The sequence below is a fragment of the Esox lucius genome, chromosome 23 (assembly GCF_011004845.1).
Source record: "Esox lucius isolate fEsoLuc1 chromosome 23, fEsoLuc1.pri, whole genome shotgun sequence".
Lineage (NCBI taxonomy): Eukaryota > Metazoa > Chordata > Actinopteri > Esociformes > Esocidae > Esox > Esox lucius.
Window position 1 is genome coordinate 24,879,671 of NC_047591.1, and position 21,926 is coordinate 24,901,596.

General features: G+C 42.2%; 1 protein-coding gene across 3 annotated transcripts in view; it reads right to left on the reverse strand.

The window, feature by feature from the left end:
• Window positions 1-21,926, reverse strand: part of cntfr (ciliary neurotrophic factor receptor) — a 214,643-nt gene that overhangs the window by 131,999 nt on the left and 60,718 nt on the right. Inside the window, exons 2-3 of one of the 3 annotated variants that reach the window (XM_020042725.3) lie at window positions 15,933-16,044; window positions 8,819-8,900 (exon numbers count right to left, since the gene is read on the reverse strand). In XM_020042725.3, the coding sequence (XP_019898284.1) occupies window positions 8,819-8,900; window positions 15,933-16,004 (154 nt within the window). In that variant the 5' untranslated portion in view covers window positions 16,005-16,044. Of the gene's footprint in view, window positions 1-8,818; window positions 8,901-15,932; window positions 16,045-21,926 lie in introns of those variants that run through there. The other 2 variants (XM_013140250.4, XM_034290113.1) reach the window with 2 other exon arrangements.

Here is a 21,926-nt window from a genome sequence, read left to right on the forward strand (position 1 = left end):
ACGGAGTTTGTGTGTTTGACGGCAGAAGCCTCAGGCGCTGTGTTTTTCTATAAGTGGATGATGTTCAGGGGCTGTGGGTGATGTGTGTTGTTGGAGGGCTTCAGGCTGACTGTTTTGTTCTGGAACTACTGTGTTGGAGCTGTATAGGGGTTATGTGGGGCTTGTCCTGGGGGCATGGGTAACAATGGGGTGTGTGTGAGGTTCTTTACAGATCAGGCAATACTCTGCTGTAGAGATGCTGACCTGGGTAAAGAACGAACCTTAACATGCTGACCTGGGTAAAGAACAAACCTCAACATGCTGACCTGGGTAAAGAACGAACTCAGCATGCTGACCTGGGTATAGAACAAACCTCAACATACTGACAGGCGTAAAGAACAAACCTCAACATGCTGACCTGGGTAAAGAACAAACCTCAACATACTGACAGGCGTAAAGAATGAACTTTAATATGCTGACCTGGGTAAAGAAGGAACCTCAACATGCTGATGAGGGTAATGAACAAACCTCAACATGCTCAACACCAATCTGTCTTCAGAAAGTACTTCACAAATTACTTCATATGCTGAATGTGGTACCAATGGGATCCCAACCCTAACACAAATCCCAAAATCTAACCATAAACCTAACCCTAACTAAAGTGAATGAGCACAGATTATCAGTGTTCCAAGAATTTTACATCTTCAGGCAGCATATATTATTTTTGCTTTAATGGACTTTGACCTCCAACAGGAAATACAGTAGAAGTTAAGGACATAGTGTCTCACAGCCTCCAAATAATAACATTGTTAATTATAGACATTGAATAAGTTGGTAAGGGACAGAAACCATGAACCCAATCATCCAGCCCAGTAGAACAGTACTGGGTCAGAACTATAAACCCAGCAGTCCAGCCCAGTAGAACAGTATTGGTTGAGGACCATGAACCCAATCATCCAGCCATGTGGAACAGTATTGGGTCTGCATCACGAACCCAGTAGCCCACCCTTGTAGAACATGGTCAACACCATGACTCCCATCTAAAGACTGAATGAATAAATGCCTTCCCAATGGCATCTTATCAGCTTTATAGTTCACCACTTTTCACCAGAGTCCTGGTCTTTTATCAGTAGTGTACTATCTAAATATGGTGCAGTTGTGGACACACAAAATGAAGGGAGAGACAGTCAGATCTCAATCACGGCCAGTCAGTCGGCCTCCATTTCTGTGATTGTAACAAAGAGTCCATTTACTGAGAGATGCTATCAGCCATGGCCGGGAACTATGGCCCATTGGTCCAATTAAGAACCAATCAGAGCCCAGGATAAATGGATCTGTCTGTCTTCATCCCCAGCCTGACATTTATCTTCTGTTGTTTATCTGAACAGCAGAACAGGAGGATGAATGATGATGTCATTTGGATAATAAGATAACATGTTTGTTATGTAAATTTCGGCAGGTTTGTTTGTTGTGAATACACATTAATTTGAGGAGAGATTAAATATCACCCACAGAAATGTATTTCCCAAAAAGCATCATATTTCCAATAGAACGGACTTGTTTCAACACGAGCCCTTCAGGGAGGGAGGACGCTGGCAGCTAGGATGGTATCATCCACTAAAGGCTCTCATCACAGAATAGAGAAAATGGCCCATTCTTCACTGAGCAGCTAAATAAATAAATATCTTCCCATGACTTCCCCTCTTCAAAGACACACGGGAGGAGTCCCAAATAGCACCCTATTATCTGCCCCTCCATGGCTTGAACAGAGAGGGGCATTTGGAACGAAGGTCAAAATGAGTTTAGTCTGATAATCAACGACAGAGGAAAGACACTTATTGACAAGCAGAGACTTGGATGATGCATTTGAACTGGATGGTTTTGCTCCCTAACCTAAACTGATCTAAACATTATTTTGTAACTGCCGAATCGGCACATGGTAGCGTATTTTGGACAAGACCACGTTGGTTTGCGTGCCTGTGAAACGTGTTGCAGTCAAGACCTGGTTTTAGATGTGTGAAATGTCTCCATTCTCTATTCCTCTCTCTATGTCTCTCCCCTGGTATTTCTATGTTCGTCTCCCACTCTCACTCTTTCACTATCCATCGCTCTGTCCCTCTTGGACTCTCACTCTCCCTCTCTCACTAACGCTTTGAAGGTCCTCTTTCTTCACGTCTCAGATATATCCTAAACACTGCTTGTATTGTGGGTCAGGCAGTAAGTGGAGGGGTTGAACCCTCTGCATGTTGCTCAAACCCCCTCCTACTCCCTACATTGTGCCCTACTACTGACTGGAGACAATGTGCACTATATAGGTGATAGTGTGCAATTTGGGATGTATAGTTACTGAGTGAATGTGTCTGTAGGAGCTGAAGGACAACACCAAACACATGTTTCTAGACACCAAATGAGTCAGTAAAGTCTCTGCTTTGCAATGAATATGATTTCCCTGTGTTATTATTGAAAAATACTGATAATCAGATTAAACGCATTCCCAAATGTACCTAATCCTAAAGTAAGGAAAACTAATATGGAACATTCTGACCTAAGTGCAAAGTGTAACTTTTGGCACAAACCCAATACAAGAAATCACCCTAAGAGCAGCATCCACACTGTGAAGTAGGGTGGTGGCAACACCGTGTCGTGGGGATGGAAAACCTGCATTCTGCAAGACAACTCAAATTGACAGCTCTCCTTTTCAACATAAGTTACAATGGGGTGGTTAAGAAATAGTAAACAAAAACAAAACAGGGAGTCTCTATTATCAACAAAGACAGAGCTAGTGCCCTAATAATTAAGACATTTAGCATTTCTCCTTTTGTCTCCATACTACAAATGTTTGATTTTGAAATCAAACAAATACTATATGGTTCAAGTATAGATTCTCAGCTTTAATTTCAGAGTATTTTTAAACACTTTCTTTCTTTTTCTAGGGCACCAAAAGGGCACAGCAACAGTTGACAATTGTTTCTGGTAAGTCAATTCATTTGTGCAGAGATTAAAGAGATATCAATCGCGGGTCTTGATTGTCAGTTTGGTCTTTGCCATTAGAGTCTGCTATTGGAGTCCCTCAACATGAGGACGAAAGATATGTCAATCAGAGTCAAGGAAGCTAAAAGGCAATAAAAAAAAAAAAAACAATAGCACATTTTCACACAGCAGTCGCATTTTAGGGTGACATGATCTCTCTCACACTCACACTCACACACACGTCCAAAATTCTCTGAGTCCATCAGATTAGATGAGGGTTTACTAAAGCTTTGCTTTTTCATCATGACACAACCCACACTCCATCAGAAGACTGTCAGTTCTGTAATCTCAGATTACATCATAGCTTTACAACATGTCTCTGGGACACATAGTGAGACTAATCCCAGCAGGAGAAGAAAAATAGACAGGGTCATTTCAAAATGGCAGCCATTCCCTAATAGGACTAGGGTTACAAGTAGCGCACTATGTACGAGGTTAGGCGCCATTTTGGGACACAAAGATCAAGTCTGTGAGTACTGTTCATTTGGAATAGTCTAATGCAGCAGCATATTAATGCCTCACAGCACAACTAATCAGACCACACCCACTTTAACCCTGAACCAACCAGCCAACACCATATTCAGCCCTCAACCAATCATGCTACACCCGATCTTACGGTTAGACCCCTAATCCGGGTGACTGTTTTGCTAATGGAAATGAGATGGGATGGGACAGGAGTGGTTGTAACTGGGCCTGGAAAGGAAAGTTTGGTGGTTATAACTTTTGCAGGATCGGGACAGTAAGATAAAAATATTTTGCAGAACAAGACAGCGGTTTAACTGTGAATTCTAGTACTTAATGTGTTTTTGCAGAGCATCATCCTGCGAGCTCTAAGAATAATTTAGATATTACTATTACACAAAGTCTTAAGTAGTAACAGCTGTATTAGTATTACACTAAGTCTTAAGTAGTAACAGCTGTATTAGTATTACACTAAGTCTTAAGTAGTAACAGCTGTATTAGTATTACACTAAGTCTTAAGTAGTAACAGCTGTATTAGTATTACACTAAGTCTTAAGTAGTAACAGCTGTATTAGTATTACACTAAGTCTTAAGTAGTAACAGCTGTATTAGTATTACACTAAGTCTTAAGTAGTAACAGCTGTATTAGTATTACACTAAGTCTTAAGTAGTAACAGCTGTATTAGTATTACACTAAGTCTTAAGTAGTAACAGCTGTATTAGTATTACACTAAGTCTTAAGTAGTAACAGCTGTATTATTCAATGCTGTAAGAGTACTGCATAGTTTAATGAAGCTGATCCCAGTGTATCCATGGTTAACTATGAGTGCCTAGTTTCCTTCAAAACATATCCAGCCCATCAATGCCTGAGATAAACCCAACCTTAAAGGGTTGATTAAGCTCCTAAGGAGAATTTCAAATTCTATAGGGATACAAGTAAAACTAATTATGAATTAACATGACTGAGACATTACAGCTAAATATTACCATGACAATACTACGTAATGTTACAAATATGTACATTTATACTTAAAACTACTAATACATAACCACTAAATACTACAAATACATTATACTCAATACAACAAATACATCACAACTAAATACTACTAATACATTATACTCAATACAACAAATACATCACAACTAAATACTACTAATACATTAAATAAAGAAAGAAAGGAAGCAGAGAGAGGAGAAGAGATGGAGAGGAGATCAGAGGAGCTGGAGAGGAGATCAGAGGAGCTAGAGAACAGGAGAGGGTGACGTTAACAATACATCATCAAAGATGATGTAATGAGACGTCTCTGTCTGCTGACTGCATGTCTGTTGATGGATGACATCACTGCTAAAAAAGAAAACACTGCATAGAATCAGGATATGGACTGATATCAATAAAAACCCAGTCACCACAGTGGAATCACCATCCTGAATACACACTCAAACCAACACACACATCATGATGTCACCATGCTCAAATAGGTGTGTGTGTGTTTCAGGGTCCCTAACCCTGGCCTCTCATTGTCAGTTAACATGCCTCTTCTGAGGAGAATGAGAGATAAAAGGACAACCCTGATTCTGATAACAAGGCGCAATTCTGCTGTGAATGACAGGTCAAATGAGTCACCCAGAACTATGATGCATGTCTGTGATTCCCTTCTGTCTACGTCTGTGATTTGTGTCTGTGGTTCCCCTCTGTCTCTAGGTCTGTGATTCCTCTCTGTCTTTATGCTTGTGATTACCCTCTGTCTCTAGGTCTGTGATTCCTCTCTGTCTTTATGCTTGTGATTACCCTCTGTCTCTAGGTCTGTGATTCCTCTGTCTGTTTCACTGTGACCATTGTCTGTTCATCCATCTACTGGTCTGTCTGTCTAAGGGATGCAAAATATTTAAAATAATTCTTAACATTTAAACACTGTTTTTCTAGTTTAACATTTAACAATAACAAATGAATAATTTGGAGAGTGTGGCTTCATAATGTGTATTCTGATAGATAATCATAAAATATACTGCTAAAAACTGATAGATGCTAATAGTGTTTTTGAAAAATAGTCGTATAAACAGTACTGACAGATTCTGGGAGTGATGTCCTTGCATAGATACTGAGTAACTGATAAATACCTACAGATACTGAGTTACTGAAAAATACCCACAGATACTGAGACTGATAGATACCCAAAGATACTGAGACACTGATAAATATCCACAGATACTGAGACACTGATAAATACTCACAGATACTGAGACACTGATAAATACCCACAGATACTGAGACACTGATAGATACCCACAGATACTGAGACACAGATAAATACCCACAGATACTGAGTTACTGATAAATACCCACAGATACTGAGACACAGATAAATACCCACAGATACTGAGTTACTGAAAAATACCCACAGATACTGAGACACTGATAAATACCCACAGATACTGAGACTGATAAATACCCACAGATACTGAGTTACTGAAAAATACCCACAGATACTGAGACACTGATAAATACCCACAGATACTGAGACTGATAAATACCCACAGATACTGAGTTACTGAAAAATACCCATAGATACTGAGACACTGATAAATACCCACAGATACTGAGACTGATAAATACCCAAAGATACTGAAATACTGATAAATACCCACAGACACTGAAATATTGATAAATACCCACAGATACTGAGTTACTGAAAAATTCCCACAGATACTGAAATATTGATAAATACCCACAGATACTGAGACACTGATAGATGCTGTTAGACACTGATTTATTCTGTAGTATTGGCCAAGAGAAACTAGAGTTTTCTTAAACCATTATAAACTTCCCCAACATTTAGCTACCCCCGAAAAGAAATGAAAAATAAGATTAATCACCTTAAAAATCCCTTAGGGAACTTGGGGAAGTTTATAATCCCTAAAATCAACTCCATATTTGAAAAAGAGAGAAATTATCTTTTAAATATGACTTACACTTACATTAGGTACCTGGAGATGCAAATTAGGAGAAATTGCCTAGTTTAAATGCAGGGGGGAAATGCTTGAACCGTTACTCTGCAACACAACGGCTTCCTACTTCAACATCATTGCTGTGGTATTAGAGTTCTGGGTTTGGGTCTTGTAGGTTCCACACTTAGTTGCTAAAAGGTTCCAACTATGAAATTCCAATTAATACCATTGTTCCTGAAACCAGGAGAATGATTCTGTCTCCACTTCGTTAACACCCCCTCAATAATGTGATTCTCATAGCTTAACATTTTATTCATAAATGCTAGTTTATGAAAACTCACCCCAGTTTAGGATTTTCAGGAATTAACTAAATATCTATATAAAATATCTGAAACATACTAAAACAAAAAATATACAATATTTTGTCTGAATAAAATATGATATAACCTGCGTTTATATATATATATATATATATATATATATATAAAAATGTCCAGGTAATTTTTGTATTTATTTGGATTTTTGTAGTGTTCATATAAATATTTGGTTCAGGTTATTTGTGCTGTATGCATGTTGGTGCCTTGGTGGTTAATTTGAAAAGTAAAAAAAAAAAACGCTGTATCAGTCTCCTCACCCCTCCTCTCCTCACCCCTTCTCTCCTCTCCTCACCCCTTCTCTCCTCTCCTTACCCCTTCTCTCCTCTCCTCACCCTCCTCACCCCTGTTCTCCTCTCCCCTCCACTCCTCAACCTTCCTCCACTCATCCCTCCACCCCATTCTTCTCCTCTCTAGCAGTGTGTACTTCCTTCCCAGGGGATCTTGGGCTGCCAACCAACCCCCTGCCAGCCAGATCAGCAGAACCACAGTCAAGCAGCCCAGTGGATGTCTGACCTCAGTCCTGTGATGTTGGGGGGGGGGGGGGCAGAGGAAGGGCAGAAGGGAGAATGAGAGGAAGAAGGGAAAAAAGACAGGAGAAAAACAGGCCTCTGAGGACCCACCCAGCCTCCCACCCATGAACAACACTTACTGGAGGGTAAAACAAAATAACAACAATTGGACAACAGCAACACAGTGGAGCAAAACAACAACACAGTGGAGCTAAACAACACGGTGGCGCTAAACAATACGGTGGCGCTAAACAACACGGTGGCGCTAAACAACACGGTGGAGCTAAACAACACGGTGGAGCTTAACAACACGGAGGTGCTAAACAACACGGTGGCGCTAAACAACACGGTGGCGCTAAACAACACGGTGGAGCTAAACAACACGGTGGAGCTTAACAACACGGTGGAGCTAAACAACACGGTGGAGCTAAACAACACGGTGGAGCTAAAAAACACGGTGGAGCTAAACAAAATTTCTCATGAAAACTCAACGCAATAAAGATTGTGAAAGCAGGTTACATAACATAGGATTTCTTATAAGCCCTATCCTTATGATGGTTTAGTTCCTCATTTCAGTTACGGTATTAAACACTACAAATTAGTTAAATTTTTCGTATTGGAGACAACTGACCAGGCGTTCAACTAGACAAATTAAAGCGCACTACTTGGTGTCCATTTTGGTCCGTGGTCCTGACATCTGGAACAATTGATTGTATTGGCCTTGGTCCAGATGAAAATAGCTACGAAATTCCTCTCCCAAAAGCCGAAGCTCTTCAACCAGTCGGTGAAAGTCCCCAAATGTTTTCGCTATCTCAGCCATTGGTGTCATTGATGAATGAGAACTGCAATAACCTCCAAGCTTTTATTTTTAGGGATATGCTTGCACAACACATATGAAATGTGTACTATTAATGTTGTAGTTAATGTGATGTCAACAAATATACATGTTAAAATTTTTATAAGAAAGTCCAAAAAAAGTTTGACATTCAACGTTCGCTACTACTTCCACACTGCTACCATGCATACAATTTGAGGCATACGTTGGATAAATCTAACGCATACACAAGACCAAACGTTCTGGACTGCTTCTGCACTACAATGCTGTGAGCCAATCACAGCAGACCATTTGATATGAAATAACTTCTGGTTTATCACAGCGCAGTGCCGCGGTACGTCAGAGCTAGTATGTTGGAGAGTTAGAGCTCAGTAGTAGTAGTGTTGGAGTAGGAGAGGGCAATCATAGTGCTGGAGTAGAGGAGGATAGTACTAGTGTTGGAGCAGAGGAGTGTAGTAGAAGTGTTGGAGTAGAGAATATAAGTAGTAGTATAGGTGTAGAATGGAGTAGTAGTATTGTTTGAATAGGGGATGGCAGTAGTACAGTTTGAATAGGGGATGGCAGTAGTAGTGTTTGAGTAGAGAACAGCAGTAGTAGTGATCGAGTAGAGAATAGTAATAGTAGTGTTTGATTAGAGAACAGTAGTAGTAGTGTAGGAGTAGAGGAGGGTTTCTAACCTGTTTGGCTGCGTCTTTGAGCATAGGCCACCACCACCGCAGCCAGAACCACACAGCACAGTGACGTCACAGTGTTGGCCATCTGGAGGAAGAGACAAAGGAGCATGTCAGCCTGGGTTAGAGAGATACCAACAGTACTATAAGCCTGGGTTAGAGATACCAACAGTACTATCAGCCTGGGTTAGAGATACCAACAGTACTATCAGCCTGGGTTAGAGATACCAACAGTACTATCAGCCTGGGTTAGAGATACCAACAGCACTATCAGCCTGGGTTATAGAGATACCAACAGTACTATCAGCCTGGGTTAGAGAGATACCAACAGTACTATCAGCCTGGGTTAGAGAGATACCAACAGTACTATCAGCCTGGGTTAGAGATACCAACAGCACTATCAGCCTGGGTTAGAGATACCAACAGTACTATCAGCCTGGGTTAGAGATACCAACAGTACTATCAGCCTGGGTTAGAGATACCAACAGCACTATCAGCCTGGGTTAGAGATACCAACAGTACTATCAGCCTGGGAATCCCCTTCCTTTGCCCTACCCTCTCTCTCTGCCTTTCTCCCTCACTCCAATCTCTCCTGTCCTCCAGTCGGTCAGTCTTCCCTCCCATGTGTTGCTCATCAGGATGATGTATTGATAACCATCCAATGTTTGCATCAGAGAACCAGCAGGAAGCAGCTCTTAAAGGGCCAACTGGCAGGAATAAAGGCCTGAGCAGCGTGGAGGTCTTCCTCATACAGGAAGTTTACCCCCCCATTCACCCTAGGACTGAGCGATATCAACAATCACAGGATCACGATAAGTGGACCCAATCACCTCAATAACAAATATATATCACAGTAACTTTGTGTTAAAAAAGGCTGAGTACAGTTGTGCCATATTCCGAAGTCATTCTGCAAACAAAATTAGGGTAATTAACATTAAGAAGCACCTTGATAAATATATATATTGCTATCAAGGTAATTGGGTCCCCTGATCGTAATACTGTGACTGTTCAAATCGCCCAGCCTTCCCTCTACTTCTTTACCCGCCATCTCTTCATCTTCCCCATCATTTCCCATCCATTTCCCATCCATTACCCATCCATTTCCCACTCTCCCTCCAAAGAGTGGGCCAGTGGGATCAAAAAGAATAAGAGGAGTGAAGGAGGAGAGAAGAGGGTAAGGGGAGGATGAGGAGGACAGGATAAGAAACAGTGGAGAAGGAGAGGACGGAGTGACTGTGGCAAAGTGTTTGTCTCAGGGTCCCTTGTCAGTCCCACCAGTGGACACCACCCATCTCTTCATAAAGACATTTTTACACAGCTTCTGTTTTTTCATTGCCCAGTGAAGCTTTAAAAACATGAGCTGAAAAGGTCAAAGGTTGAAGAATCAATCTGTTTCTTATGGAGGTTTTACAACATTAAAGAACCATAAACATGATTTAGAACAATAAAAAATAACAACATTTAGGGGGAAAAAAATTTAATGACAATGTGTGTGTTGGTTGTGTGGTGTGGGGATGGAGAAAGATGTTGCGTCTTGCGTGAACAAAGTAGAAAAACTGTTCGGACTAGATTTTATAAGCAGAGAAGTAGATCCAGTCTCTCCTAACTTAACCCTTAATAATTGAGGAGTCCATTATGTTACCATGTGGTCTCTAAATGTCAAATGACATGCTTCTCGAGCTCAAACTAGCATGCAGACATTATGTCAAGGTGATCTGTGAACGCTTTGAATAAGACAAAAGCCTCACCTGCGCCCAATTGACTACAGTGTCTTGCAACTTTGGGCCAGTTCCTGCATGCATGCTATGCAGGCTGACGTCAACCACATGGACACCGCCAGGCTATTGTGTCTGATCTCCTGTTGTGGAAATTGACTGGTCTATTCATTTACAGCTCAGTGAACATCCAGGACATTTCTTTCACCAGTGTTGTCCTGGTTCATGCAATTAAACATTCTCTGAAGATACAATTGACCAACCTTGTACAGTTAGAACTTGGGGTGGGGGGGGTGTTGTTGAATTTCCTTTAATTGACCTTGGAGAGATCTGCTTAAAAACAGAAAGTTTTCTAATGTTAGTGGTCAGTCGTCTACTGCTGGCCTCTGCAATGATCCAGACCTACCTCTACTACCTTACAATGACCCAGACAAAGTTCTACTGCCTCCACAATGACCCAGACCTACCTCTACTATCTTACAATGACCCAGACAGACTTCTACTGCCTCCACAATGACCCAGACAGACTTCTACTACCTTACAATGACCCAGACCTACCTCTACTACCTTACAATGACCCAGACAGACTTTTACTGCCTCTACAATGACCCAGACAGACTTCTACTACCTCACAATGACCCAGACAGATTTCTGCTGCCACTATAATGACCCAGACCTACCTCTACTACCTTACAATGACCCAGACAGACTTCTACTGCCTCTACAATGACCCAGACAGACTTCTGCTGCCACTATAATGACCCAGACCTACCTCTACTACCTTACAAAGAGCCAGACCTACCTCTACTACCTTACAATGACCCAGAGAGACTTCTATTGTCTATACAATGACCCAGAGAGACTTCAACTGCCTCGACAATGACCCAGACAGACATCTACTGCCTCTACAATGACCCAGAGAGCCTTCTACTGCCTCTACAAAGACAGACTGCTACTGCCAGCCTCTAAACTGACCTGTCCTGCTTTTGGTTATCTCCCAAATGAAACACTGCATACAATGAGGCTGTCAATCTCATCTGAGTGGAAATGAAATCCCATATGTTTCAATCAATCGAAAACCAGTTCTGGTTCAAAAAACTTCATGGAGAATCTGGAATAAAAGTACTTCAGAAACTCCAGCCTTTCATGATGATTGACAGTTCATATTTATTTCAACTTTACGAAAATAGAGGCGAGTGACAGGGGTGAAATTAAAACTGCATCCCCATTCAGCTCTTCACAATCCCCATCTCTCAGTGCGTCTGCCACTGTCATTCTCATCTCCCTGTCGGTGGTCTAAATGACACCCTGTTATATCCGTAGTGTGCTAGTTCTGAGAAGGGTGTGTGGGGTGTTGTGCAGGGAATAGGGCCCTAGAAAGAGGGTGCTCTTAAAGACAGCCCCTGTCTGCCTCTGTCTCTCTGTCAGGCTATACATTGTATTTAGTGCATCAAAGCCTGAACAATGCTATATTCTAGATGTGAGGCAGCTGTGGATCTGAACGCTGGCAGCTGGGGATCGGTTACTTAATGGTGCCCCCAGGTTCTCCACATCATGTCACACAACATCCACAATCATCCACACAGTCATCCTGCTCCTCATCCCCATGATCTCATATTTATTTATTCATTTCTTCTTTCCCCGGGAGAACCAGGGAAGGCGTGCCTGGACCAGGGCTGGTTACTGCTTCATTAAAATATATAATTCATTGCTGTATTGAATGGTTTTCTGCCATCTCTTTGTGAAGTCCAGTGGAAATTTGCATTTAAATTGGAAACCCCAGCGAATCCTTCAGGGAGATGTTTTGGTATTTGGTATGTTTTGGAAGCATCACAATATGGAAGGAGACAAGGAGACAGGGAAGGATGAAAGGACAAGAGAGTAGAGAAGGGGAGCGTGAGAGCAGGAAAGGAGAAAAGGAGAGGAAATCAGAAGATGGAGAAGAAGGAGAGAATGAGAAAAGGAGAAGAGAAGGAAAATAGAGGAGGTAGATTTCATTGGCTGTACAAACTTTGAAGGTTCAGAGCTCATTAAAGAAGTTTCAGGATTTCATGTGAACCTTGTTGCAGGACTGAGCGCTGAATTTCATGAGTTGAGCTATAGCTTAACCTCATTCTATTTTGAAAAATATTGAAAATAAGCAATCACATCAAAATCTATATTAAATACTTCAACTTTGATGGTAATCGTGTGTCACTCTTATTAAACACTACAGGACTTGAAGGTCATGTTTAATCTAATGTGTCTAATAGGTGTTTGTAGACACACAGAACTGAACTCTGACTCACAGGTTTACATATTGACTATGTCACTGACCTTCTAAATACCAGGTCTGACTGAGAGTCATTTTAATAATCTGGCATTAATCACTGGTGAATACATGTAAATTCCTGACTAGAGATCTGGTAGCATCCAGGCTAACATAATAAATCTCCCAACCAGCTTCCTTGCACTATGATAATAATTATTTCATCAGTCACATTCGATTCAGGAGTCATCACCAATTACAAAAGCTATACATTATTAAGCCATACATGATGATGGCATTTGGCTATGCATGCCGACTCAGTATGTTTGACCTTTTCCTTGTCAGCCTGTAACAGCATCCTAAAGACCAAGTCAGTGCAATCTTAAAAGGATTGATGTCAATGCTGGTTCAATCTCTAATCTCAACTACCAGGATGCTTACTCTCTGCATTGAATCAGGTTCTGTGGTCTGCTTTATGAATCACCTCAGAAGGAACGGGACAAGACTGGACAAAAAGAAAAGAAATCAACTGGCTGGTCTCTCAGTCCACCGCTATTATGTTTGGCATAAAATTTTCGCTGGTCTGCAAAAGTCATTGGGTGAAAGTGATAGGATAACTTTTATTTTGATAGGGTGCTTTTTGTCATGTTTCAAAGTGCTATCTGTTCTAGCTCTGACATTGGCAGGTTAATGTGTCATACTGAGGTTGATGACACCATATCCTGATGAATAAAGATCACTGCGGTAATGTCCTGACACACTGGATGCAGTGCACACTGTAATGACACCATGCCCTGATGAATAAGAGTCATTGCGGTAATGTCCTGGTACACTGGATTCAGTGTTGACTGTGATGACACCATGCCCTGATGAATAAGAATCATTGCAGTAATGTCATGGGATATTGATGTAGTGTTATGATGGTGATGACACCATGCCCTGATGAATAAGAGTCATTGCAGTAATGTCATGGGATATTGATGTAGTGTTATGATGGTGATGACACCATGCCCTGATGAATAAGAATCATTGCAGTAATGTCATGGGATATTGATGTAGTGTTATGATGGTGATGACACCATGCCCTGATGAATAAGAATCATTGCAGTAATGTCATGGGATATTGATGTAGTGTTATGATGGTGATGACACCATGCCCTGATGAATAAGAGTCATTGAGGTAATGTCCTGGCACACTGGATTCAGTGTTGACTGTGATGACACCATGCCCTGATGAATAAGAGTCATTGCGGTAATGTCCTGGCACACTGGATGCAGTGTTGACTGTGATGACACCATGCCCTGATGAATAAGAATCATTGAGGTAATGTCCTGGCACACTGGATTCAGTGTTGACTGTGATGACACCATGCCCTGATGAATAAGAGTCATTGAGGTAATGTCCTGGCACACTGGATGCAGTGTTGACTGTGATGACACCATGCCCTGATGAATAAGAATCATTGAGGTAATGTCCTGGCACACTGGATGCAGTGTTGACTGTGATGACACCATGCCCTGATGAATAAGAATCATTGAGGTAATGTCCTGGCACACTGGATGCAGTGTTGACTGTGATGACACCATGCCCTGATGAATAAGAATCATTGAGGTAATGTCCTGGCACACTGGATTCAGTGTTGACTGTGATGACACCATGCCCTGATGAATAAGAGTCATTGAGGTAATGTCCTGGCACACTGGATGCAGTGTTGACTGTGATGACACCATGCCCTGATGAATAAGAATCATTGAGGTAATGTCCTGGCACACTGGATGCAGTGTTGACTGTGATGACACCATGCCCTGATGAATAAGAATCATTGAGGTAATGTCCTGGCACACTGGATGCAGTGTTGATGGTGATGACACTATGCCCTGATGAATAAGGACTCACATATTAATAAACATAAAGATGGATTTGTGTTGTCAAACACTGGAGAACATTCAGAGGCACGTCTCAGTGGTCAGAGTAGGGGCATGTATTTTAAGATACCTGCATGCGTTTATATTAGCTGATTTATCAAGCTGGGTGGAGGCTCACTGAGACCTACTGTAAATCCCCTGACAGGGTGGAGGCTCTGTGAGACCTAGTGTAGACCACCTGACAGGGTGAAGTCTCTGTGAGACCTAGTGTAGACCACCAGACAGGGTGAAGTCTCTGTGAGACCTAGCGTAGACCACTTGACTGGGTGGAGGCACTGTAAAACCTAGCGTAGACCAACTGAAAGGGTGGAGGCTCTGTAAAATCTAGCGTAGATCACCTGATAGGGTGGAGTCTCTGTGAAACCTAGCGTAGATCACCTGACAGGGGGGAAGCTCGGTGAGACCTAGCATAGACCACCTGACAGGGTGGAGGCTCTGTGAGACCTAGCGTAGTCTCTCTGTCCGGCTCTGTCTCTCTCTCCTTTGCAGTCCTGTCTCGGCCCACCCAGATTGCTGACCACTTTCTCTGTCTCCTTGGACTCTACTGCTTCAGCAAGCCAGGGAAAACACACGGACACATACACACACTCAGCGATCCCACAAAGACACACACAGCATCTATAAGGAGTCTTTGTGGTCAAACCATTTGGTAGCTCCCTGGTCCATTGACCTGTTTGCTGAATGGAAGGACTGTAAGGCATGAACAGTCCAACAGCTTATATCTACATCAGATCAATGATCTAATCAGTAAACACCAGACAGACAGGCTGTGACACTGGAAGAAAAACAGATAGCTTTTTGAATCAATCTTCAGGTCTCTGCTTCTATGTTTCTCTATTTGCGGAAAACTCGTGAGAAAGGTTGCTGTTGACCATCTGTCAGTAATGTTGGGTGGCCCTGGACCTCAGAAGGCAAAACAAACAGCAACACACACATAAGCTTCTATAAGTTGTCTATGTGGTGGAAACCCAATTGGTTGCGTTGAGGCCCAGCAAGCTGAAATCTAACTGTAGTCTATGTTGATTTAATACTGAGTGGAAATACATTAAGGAACAGTAGCACATTTATACACTCATGTTATCCCTTCAAATCCCTCTCACCATAGAGCAGTCAGCTTAAAATCACATTCTGGATAATTCTGGAAAGTGCGAAGTTCTGATTGTTGATATGAAACTTTTCTTCAGTTAGCAGAAGGTTAGGGTTTCTAGTGTCTACGATGACACAGACTCACTGATGTAGAAACTCTAATCTTGTTACAGCCTCCATGGCCTGAGGTTGACATCTGCCAGAAGGAAAGGCCCATATACAAGACTGCCGGGCTTTGTCTCTCCAACACTTTAAATCTACAAAGAGCCAGAGCAGGGAAGTTTCAGAACCCAGGACAGCAAAGATTAACCGCCACGTCAATCAGCCAATAAGGGATAAGATCTGAAGGTCCTACCCCCTGCCGTGAAAACGCTACACATCACAGAACAATACAATAATCATAGAAAGCTGCTTCCCAAATGTCACCATATTCCCTTAGCAGGGCCCACAGGGGTCAAAGGTAACACTACAGGGGGAGAGGGGAACATTTGGGAAACTATGTTTAATCAAACTGACAGCTGTGACATCACCAGAGGAGAGGAGAGAAGTGGAGGAGAGTCAAAACGAGAGAATGGAAGAGAGTAGAGGTCAGCGTAGAAGAGAAGAGAGGAGGAGAAAGGAGGGTAGAGAGCAGTAGAGAATAGAGGAGAGTGGAGGGCAGCATAGAAGAGAAGAGAGGAGGAGAAAGGGGCAGGAGGAGAAAGGAGGGTAGAGAGCAGTAGAGAATAGAGGAGAGTGGAGGGCAGCATAGAAGAGGAGAGAAGAGGGGAATGCTGGAGGAGAAGGAGGGCAGAAAGAGGAGGGGAGGAAAGAGAAGAAAGCAGAGTAGAGAAAAGAGCAGAGGACAGGAGGGAGGAGAAGAGCAGAGGACAGGAGGGAGGAGAAGAGCAGAGGACAGGAGGGAGGAGAAGGGCAGAGGACAGGAGGGAGTGGAAGAGCAGAGGACGGGAGGAGGTGAAGAGCAGAGGACGGGAGGAGGAGAAGAGCAGAGGACAGGGGAGATGAGAAGAGCAGACACACACTACAACACAGATAAACACAGCTGATCAGTCTTGCTACACCTAAGAAACATCCCAACAGCTGTTGCTCAGATTGATGAACAGCAGCTCAGCTAAACAGTACTTACTTGGATTAAACCATATGACTAGTTAAAACAACAGAAGATTACTGGATTAAACCATATGACTAGTTAAAACAACAGAAATTTACTGGATTAAACCATATGACGAGTTACAACAACAGAAGATTACTGGATTAAACCATATGACTAGTTAAAACAACCGAAAATTACTGGATTAAACCATATCACTAGTTAAAACAACAGAAGATTACTGGATTAAACCATATGACGAGTTACAACAACAGAACATTACTGGATTAAACCATATGACGAGTTACAACAACAGAACATTACTGGATTAAACCATATGACGAGTTACAACAACAGAACATTACTGGATTAAACCATATGACTAGTTAAAACAACCGAAAATTACTGGATTAAACCATATCACTAGTTAAAACAACAGAAGATTACTGGATTAAACCATATGACGAGTTACAACAACAGAACATTACTGGATTAAACCATATGACGAGTTACAACAACAGAACATTACTGGATTAAACCATATGACGAGTTACAACAACAGAACATTACTGGATTAAACCATATGACTAGTTAAAACAACCGAAAATTACTGGATTAAACCATATCACTAGTTAAAACAACAGAAGATTACTGGATTAAACCATATGACGAGTTACAACAACAGAACATTACTGGATTAAACCATATGACGAGTTACAACAACAGAACATTACTGGATTAAACCATATGACGAGTTACAACAACAGAACATTAATGGATTAAACCATATGACGAGTTACAACAACAGAACATTACTGGATTAAACCATATGACGAGTTACAACAACAGAACATTACTGGATTAAACCATATGACGAGTTACAACAACAGAACATTACTGGATTAAACCATATGACGAGTTACAACAACAGAACATTAATTGATTAAACCATATGACGAGTTACAACAACAGAACATGAATTGATTAAACCATATGACGAGTTACAACAACAGGACATTACTGGAATAAACCATATGACTAGTTACAAGAACAGAACATTAATTTTGTTCAGGAACGCGTGTTTTGGCAGTAGCAGGCTGGGCTCTATCGCCGACAGTTACGAGGTACGTTAACAGATTCATTTTTAGAAGCCCAGTGGGAGATAATTTGTGCCAGAAAATATCACTACCGGATATTTAGCTTTCATGTTTCTTGAATATTTATATTGTTTGAAGGTGTATGAATTTGTGCAGAAACATTTTAGGAACGTTTCTCCAAAGTCTTTGGTCAAAGTAATAAGCTAATGTTAGCTAGCTTAGTTATGTGCCCTAGGAGACACCCCTTGATTCAATTTCCTGCTGGAAAATAATGTTACAACCTAGTGTTCTCTGAAAAAAAATTAAAAAAACATTTAAATCACATTAATGATTTTTCAGTGTTATTTTGACTAAGCTTCAAGCTAGCCAATACATACAATTCAAGCTTGCAAGTGGCGAGATATTTTCTGAGACATCAGTGCAAGTAGTACTGTCGTTCCATTACTGTGGTAACCTTCTGCCTTTAAAGTTGCAGCAGAACATTTGTGTCTAAATTGAGCAATATAAGGTTCCAAATTGCTTCTTACCATCTAGTAATACATTTATTATTCGATAAAACACTATACGCCACTCATGTGTTATGTTTTATGGCGTAATTGGGGAAAAAAATTTCGGCTGATAAAATAATTTAAGTGGCTGGTAGATGTGTGTGTTATTTATCTACCTGAAACAGCAACTGGTGGTTAGAGTTAGAGGACACACGAAGGTAGAAGAATCATTTCTTAGCCACTAAGGCATGGGGCTAAACACGTTTTATTACATCAATTTTCTACAGTGATTGCTTGTGCTTTTCTTGAGAGTTTTCGGAGCAATGTAATTGGCTATTTTGCTTGACTGGCCCTGATGCAAAGCAGGCAAACCTGTACAGACAGCTGGACCCTAACCCTAACCCGTAAAGACAGCTTGACCCTAACCCTAACCCGTAAAGACGGCTTGACCCTAACCCTAACCCGTAAAGACAGCTTGACCCTAACCCTAACCCGTACAGACATCTTGACCCTAACCCTAACCCGTACAGACATCTTGACCCTAACCCTAACCCGTACAGACATCTTGACCCTAACCCTAACCCGTACAGACATCTTGACCCTAACCCTAACCCGTACAGACATCTTGACCCTAACCCTAACCCGTACAGACATCTTGACCCTAACCCTAACCCGTACAGACATCTTGACCCTAACCCTAACCCGTACAGACATCTTGACCCTAACCCTAACCCGTACAGACAGCTTGACCCTAACCCTAACCCGTACAGACATCTTGACCCTAACCCTAACCCGTACAGACATCTTGACCCTAACCCTAACCCGTACAGACATCTTGACCCTAACCCTAACCCGTACAGACATCTTGACCCTAACCCTAACCCGTACAGACATCTTGACCCTAACCCTAACCCGTACAGACATCTTGACCCTAACCCTAACCCGTACAGACATCTTGACCCTAACCCTAACCCGTACAGACATCTTGACCCTAACCCTAACCCGTACAGACATCTTGACCCTAACCCGTACAGACATCTTGACCCTAACCCTAACCCGTACAGACATCTTGACCCTAACCCTAACCCGTACAGACATCTTGACCCTAACCCTAACCCGTACAGACATCTTGACCCTAACCCGTACAGACATCTTGACCCTAACCCTAACCCGTACAGACATCTTGACCCTAACCCTAACCCGTACAGACATCTTGACCCTAACCCTAACCCGTACAGACATCTTGACCCTAACCCTAACCCGTACAGACATCTTGACCCTAACCCGTACAGACATCTTGACCCTAACCCTAACCCGTACAGACATCTTGACCCTAACCCTAACCCGTACAGACAGCTTGACCCTAACCCGTACAGACAGCTTGACCCTAACCCTAACCCATACAGACATCTTGACCCTAACCCGTACAGACAGCTTGACCCTAACCCTAACCCGTACAGACAGCATGACCCTAACCCATACAGACAGCTTGACCCTAACCCTAACCCGTACAGACAGCTTGACCCTAACCCTAACCCGTACAGACAGAGAGGTTGGAAAAAGGTAAATGCTAGAACCTGCAAGAGACATATGGGTGACGAATCAAAGGAAAGAGCTGAATAAATGAGTGGTGGAACATAACGAATGCAGATGCTTCCATACAGGTGTACTGATACAATTAAAAAATGAACATCCTATCATGGGTTAGGGTTAGGGGTTATAGAAAGGCTGAGCAGGCCCTATTGACCTTGATTTTGGATTAAGATGTCAAGAGGTAAAGAGTGAAGTGACTTTGAAAGAGGGTCACCAGATCTAAACCCAGTTGAATATCAATGGGAAATTCTATACCAACGTGTTAGAAAGAGTGATTCACCACCATTATTAAAACTAAAATGTTATGTTTTATCTGTGACAGAACATTTGTATTTCACGTAGATAATTGTTATTTTACAAAGTTCTATCTAACCTCTTTAGTGGGGGAGATCAATATAACCAGATGATGCTGCACTCTCGCCAATTACATCAAGGGATTAAGGAATTGATGAAGATCTTAGACATTCATTGTTATTCCTCTCTAAAGCCATGTGACCTTACCCCTAAAATCAAGAAATGACCTGCCTCACAACTTCAGAACATAAATATGTAAAAGTGTATGACTAGTTACAACAGTATATTACAGGGTTAAACCATATATCTAAGTATCAAAAATGTTATTTAAAGCATTTATTTAAATTATTCTAGCATACTGTAATTGTAACCTACCAATGTAAAGAAATATATTAATCTAATAGTATTCATAAGCCTAAATACTGTATTTATATGTTTAATGTGATCATTATTCATTATATTATCTGTGGAGTCCAGTAGCTACTCTTCCTGGTCTCCACAGAAAACACAATGTAAGTCCTATAAAGTAATTACAGTCTAGTTTAAATGAACAGTTTTAGTCAATACATACACTGATGTTTTGTTTTCTCTTTGAGGGTTGTGGCATAGATTGGATTGTACATTTTAGTCACCAGTTATGAAACTGGCTGAGCCGGCTTGGGTGTCCCCAAACCCAGGTCAAATCAGAGAACCATTTCAGGCCAAATTTAACAAATCCAGATGAGCTAAAATGTGTTCCTAATTCAAGGTGGCGATGGGAAAGGGGCTGCTGTGGATGAGACTGTTAAAGGTGTTGTGGATGATCTCTCTTCGGCAGACTGAGTCCAGGGCGTCTGGTGAAACTGCGGTGCTGGGGTGGGTTTAGGTGGCGGGGTGGGTTTAGGGGCTGGGGTGGGTTTAGGTGGCAGGGTGGGTTGAGGGGCTGGGGTGGGTTGAGGTGCTGGGGTGGGTTTAGGTGGCCGGGTGGGTTGAGGGGCTGGGGTGGGTTGAGGTGCTGGGGTGGGTTTAGGTGGCAGCGTGGGTTGAGGGGCTGGGGTGGGTTGAGGTGCTGGGGTGGGTTTAGGTGGCAGCGTGGGTTGAGGGGCTGGTGTGGGTTGAGGTGGCAGGGGTGGGTTTAGGTGGCAGGGTCTGTTGAGGGGCTGGGGTGGGTTGAGAAGCTGGGGTGGGTTGAGGGGCTGGGGTGGGTTGAGAAGCTAGGGGCAGTCTAGGAAAACAAGTTTATACTGCTGTTTGTTTAGCAGTTTGAAGGCCACGTTGGGCCTCAGCTCTCCTTGGTATCTTTCTCACCAGAGTCCTGACAGTGTGTCAGGGTGGAATATGTGAATACTATAGTGTGGGTGTGTTTAGGGAAGGTAGCGCATACTCTGAAGGCCACCATGAGGCTAACCTCCCTGAGGTTCCTCTCTCATCACAGTTCTGACAGAGTCATTAGGATTCTATTCCCAGAATCCCCAGCCCGCCACTGCTTATTAGCCACACAATCCATTACCCAGCAACCACCCTTTCTCTCCTCCCTGGCTACTCCAAGCTGCTACCCCCTGCCTCTCCACTCCCAAATTACACCAGCCAGGAAATTT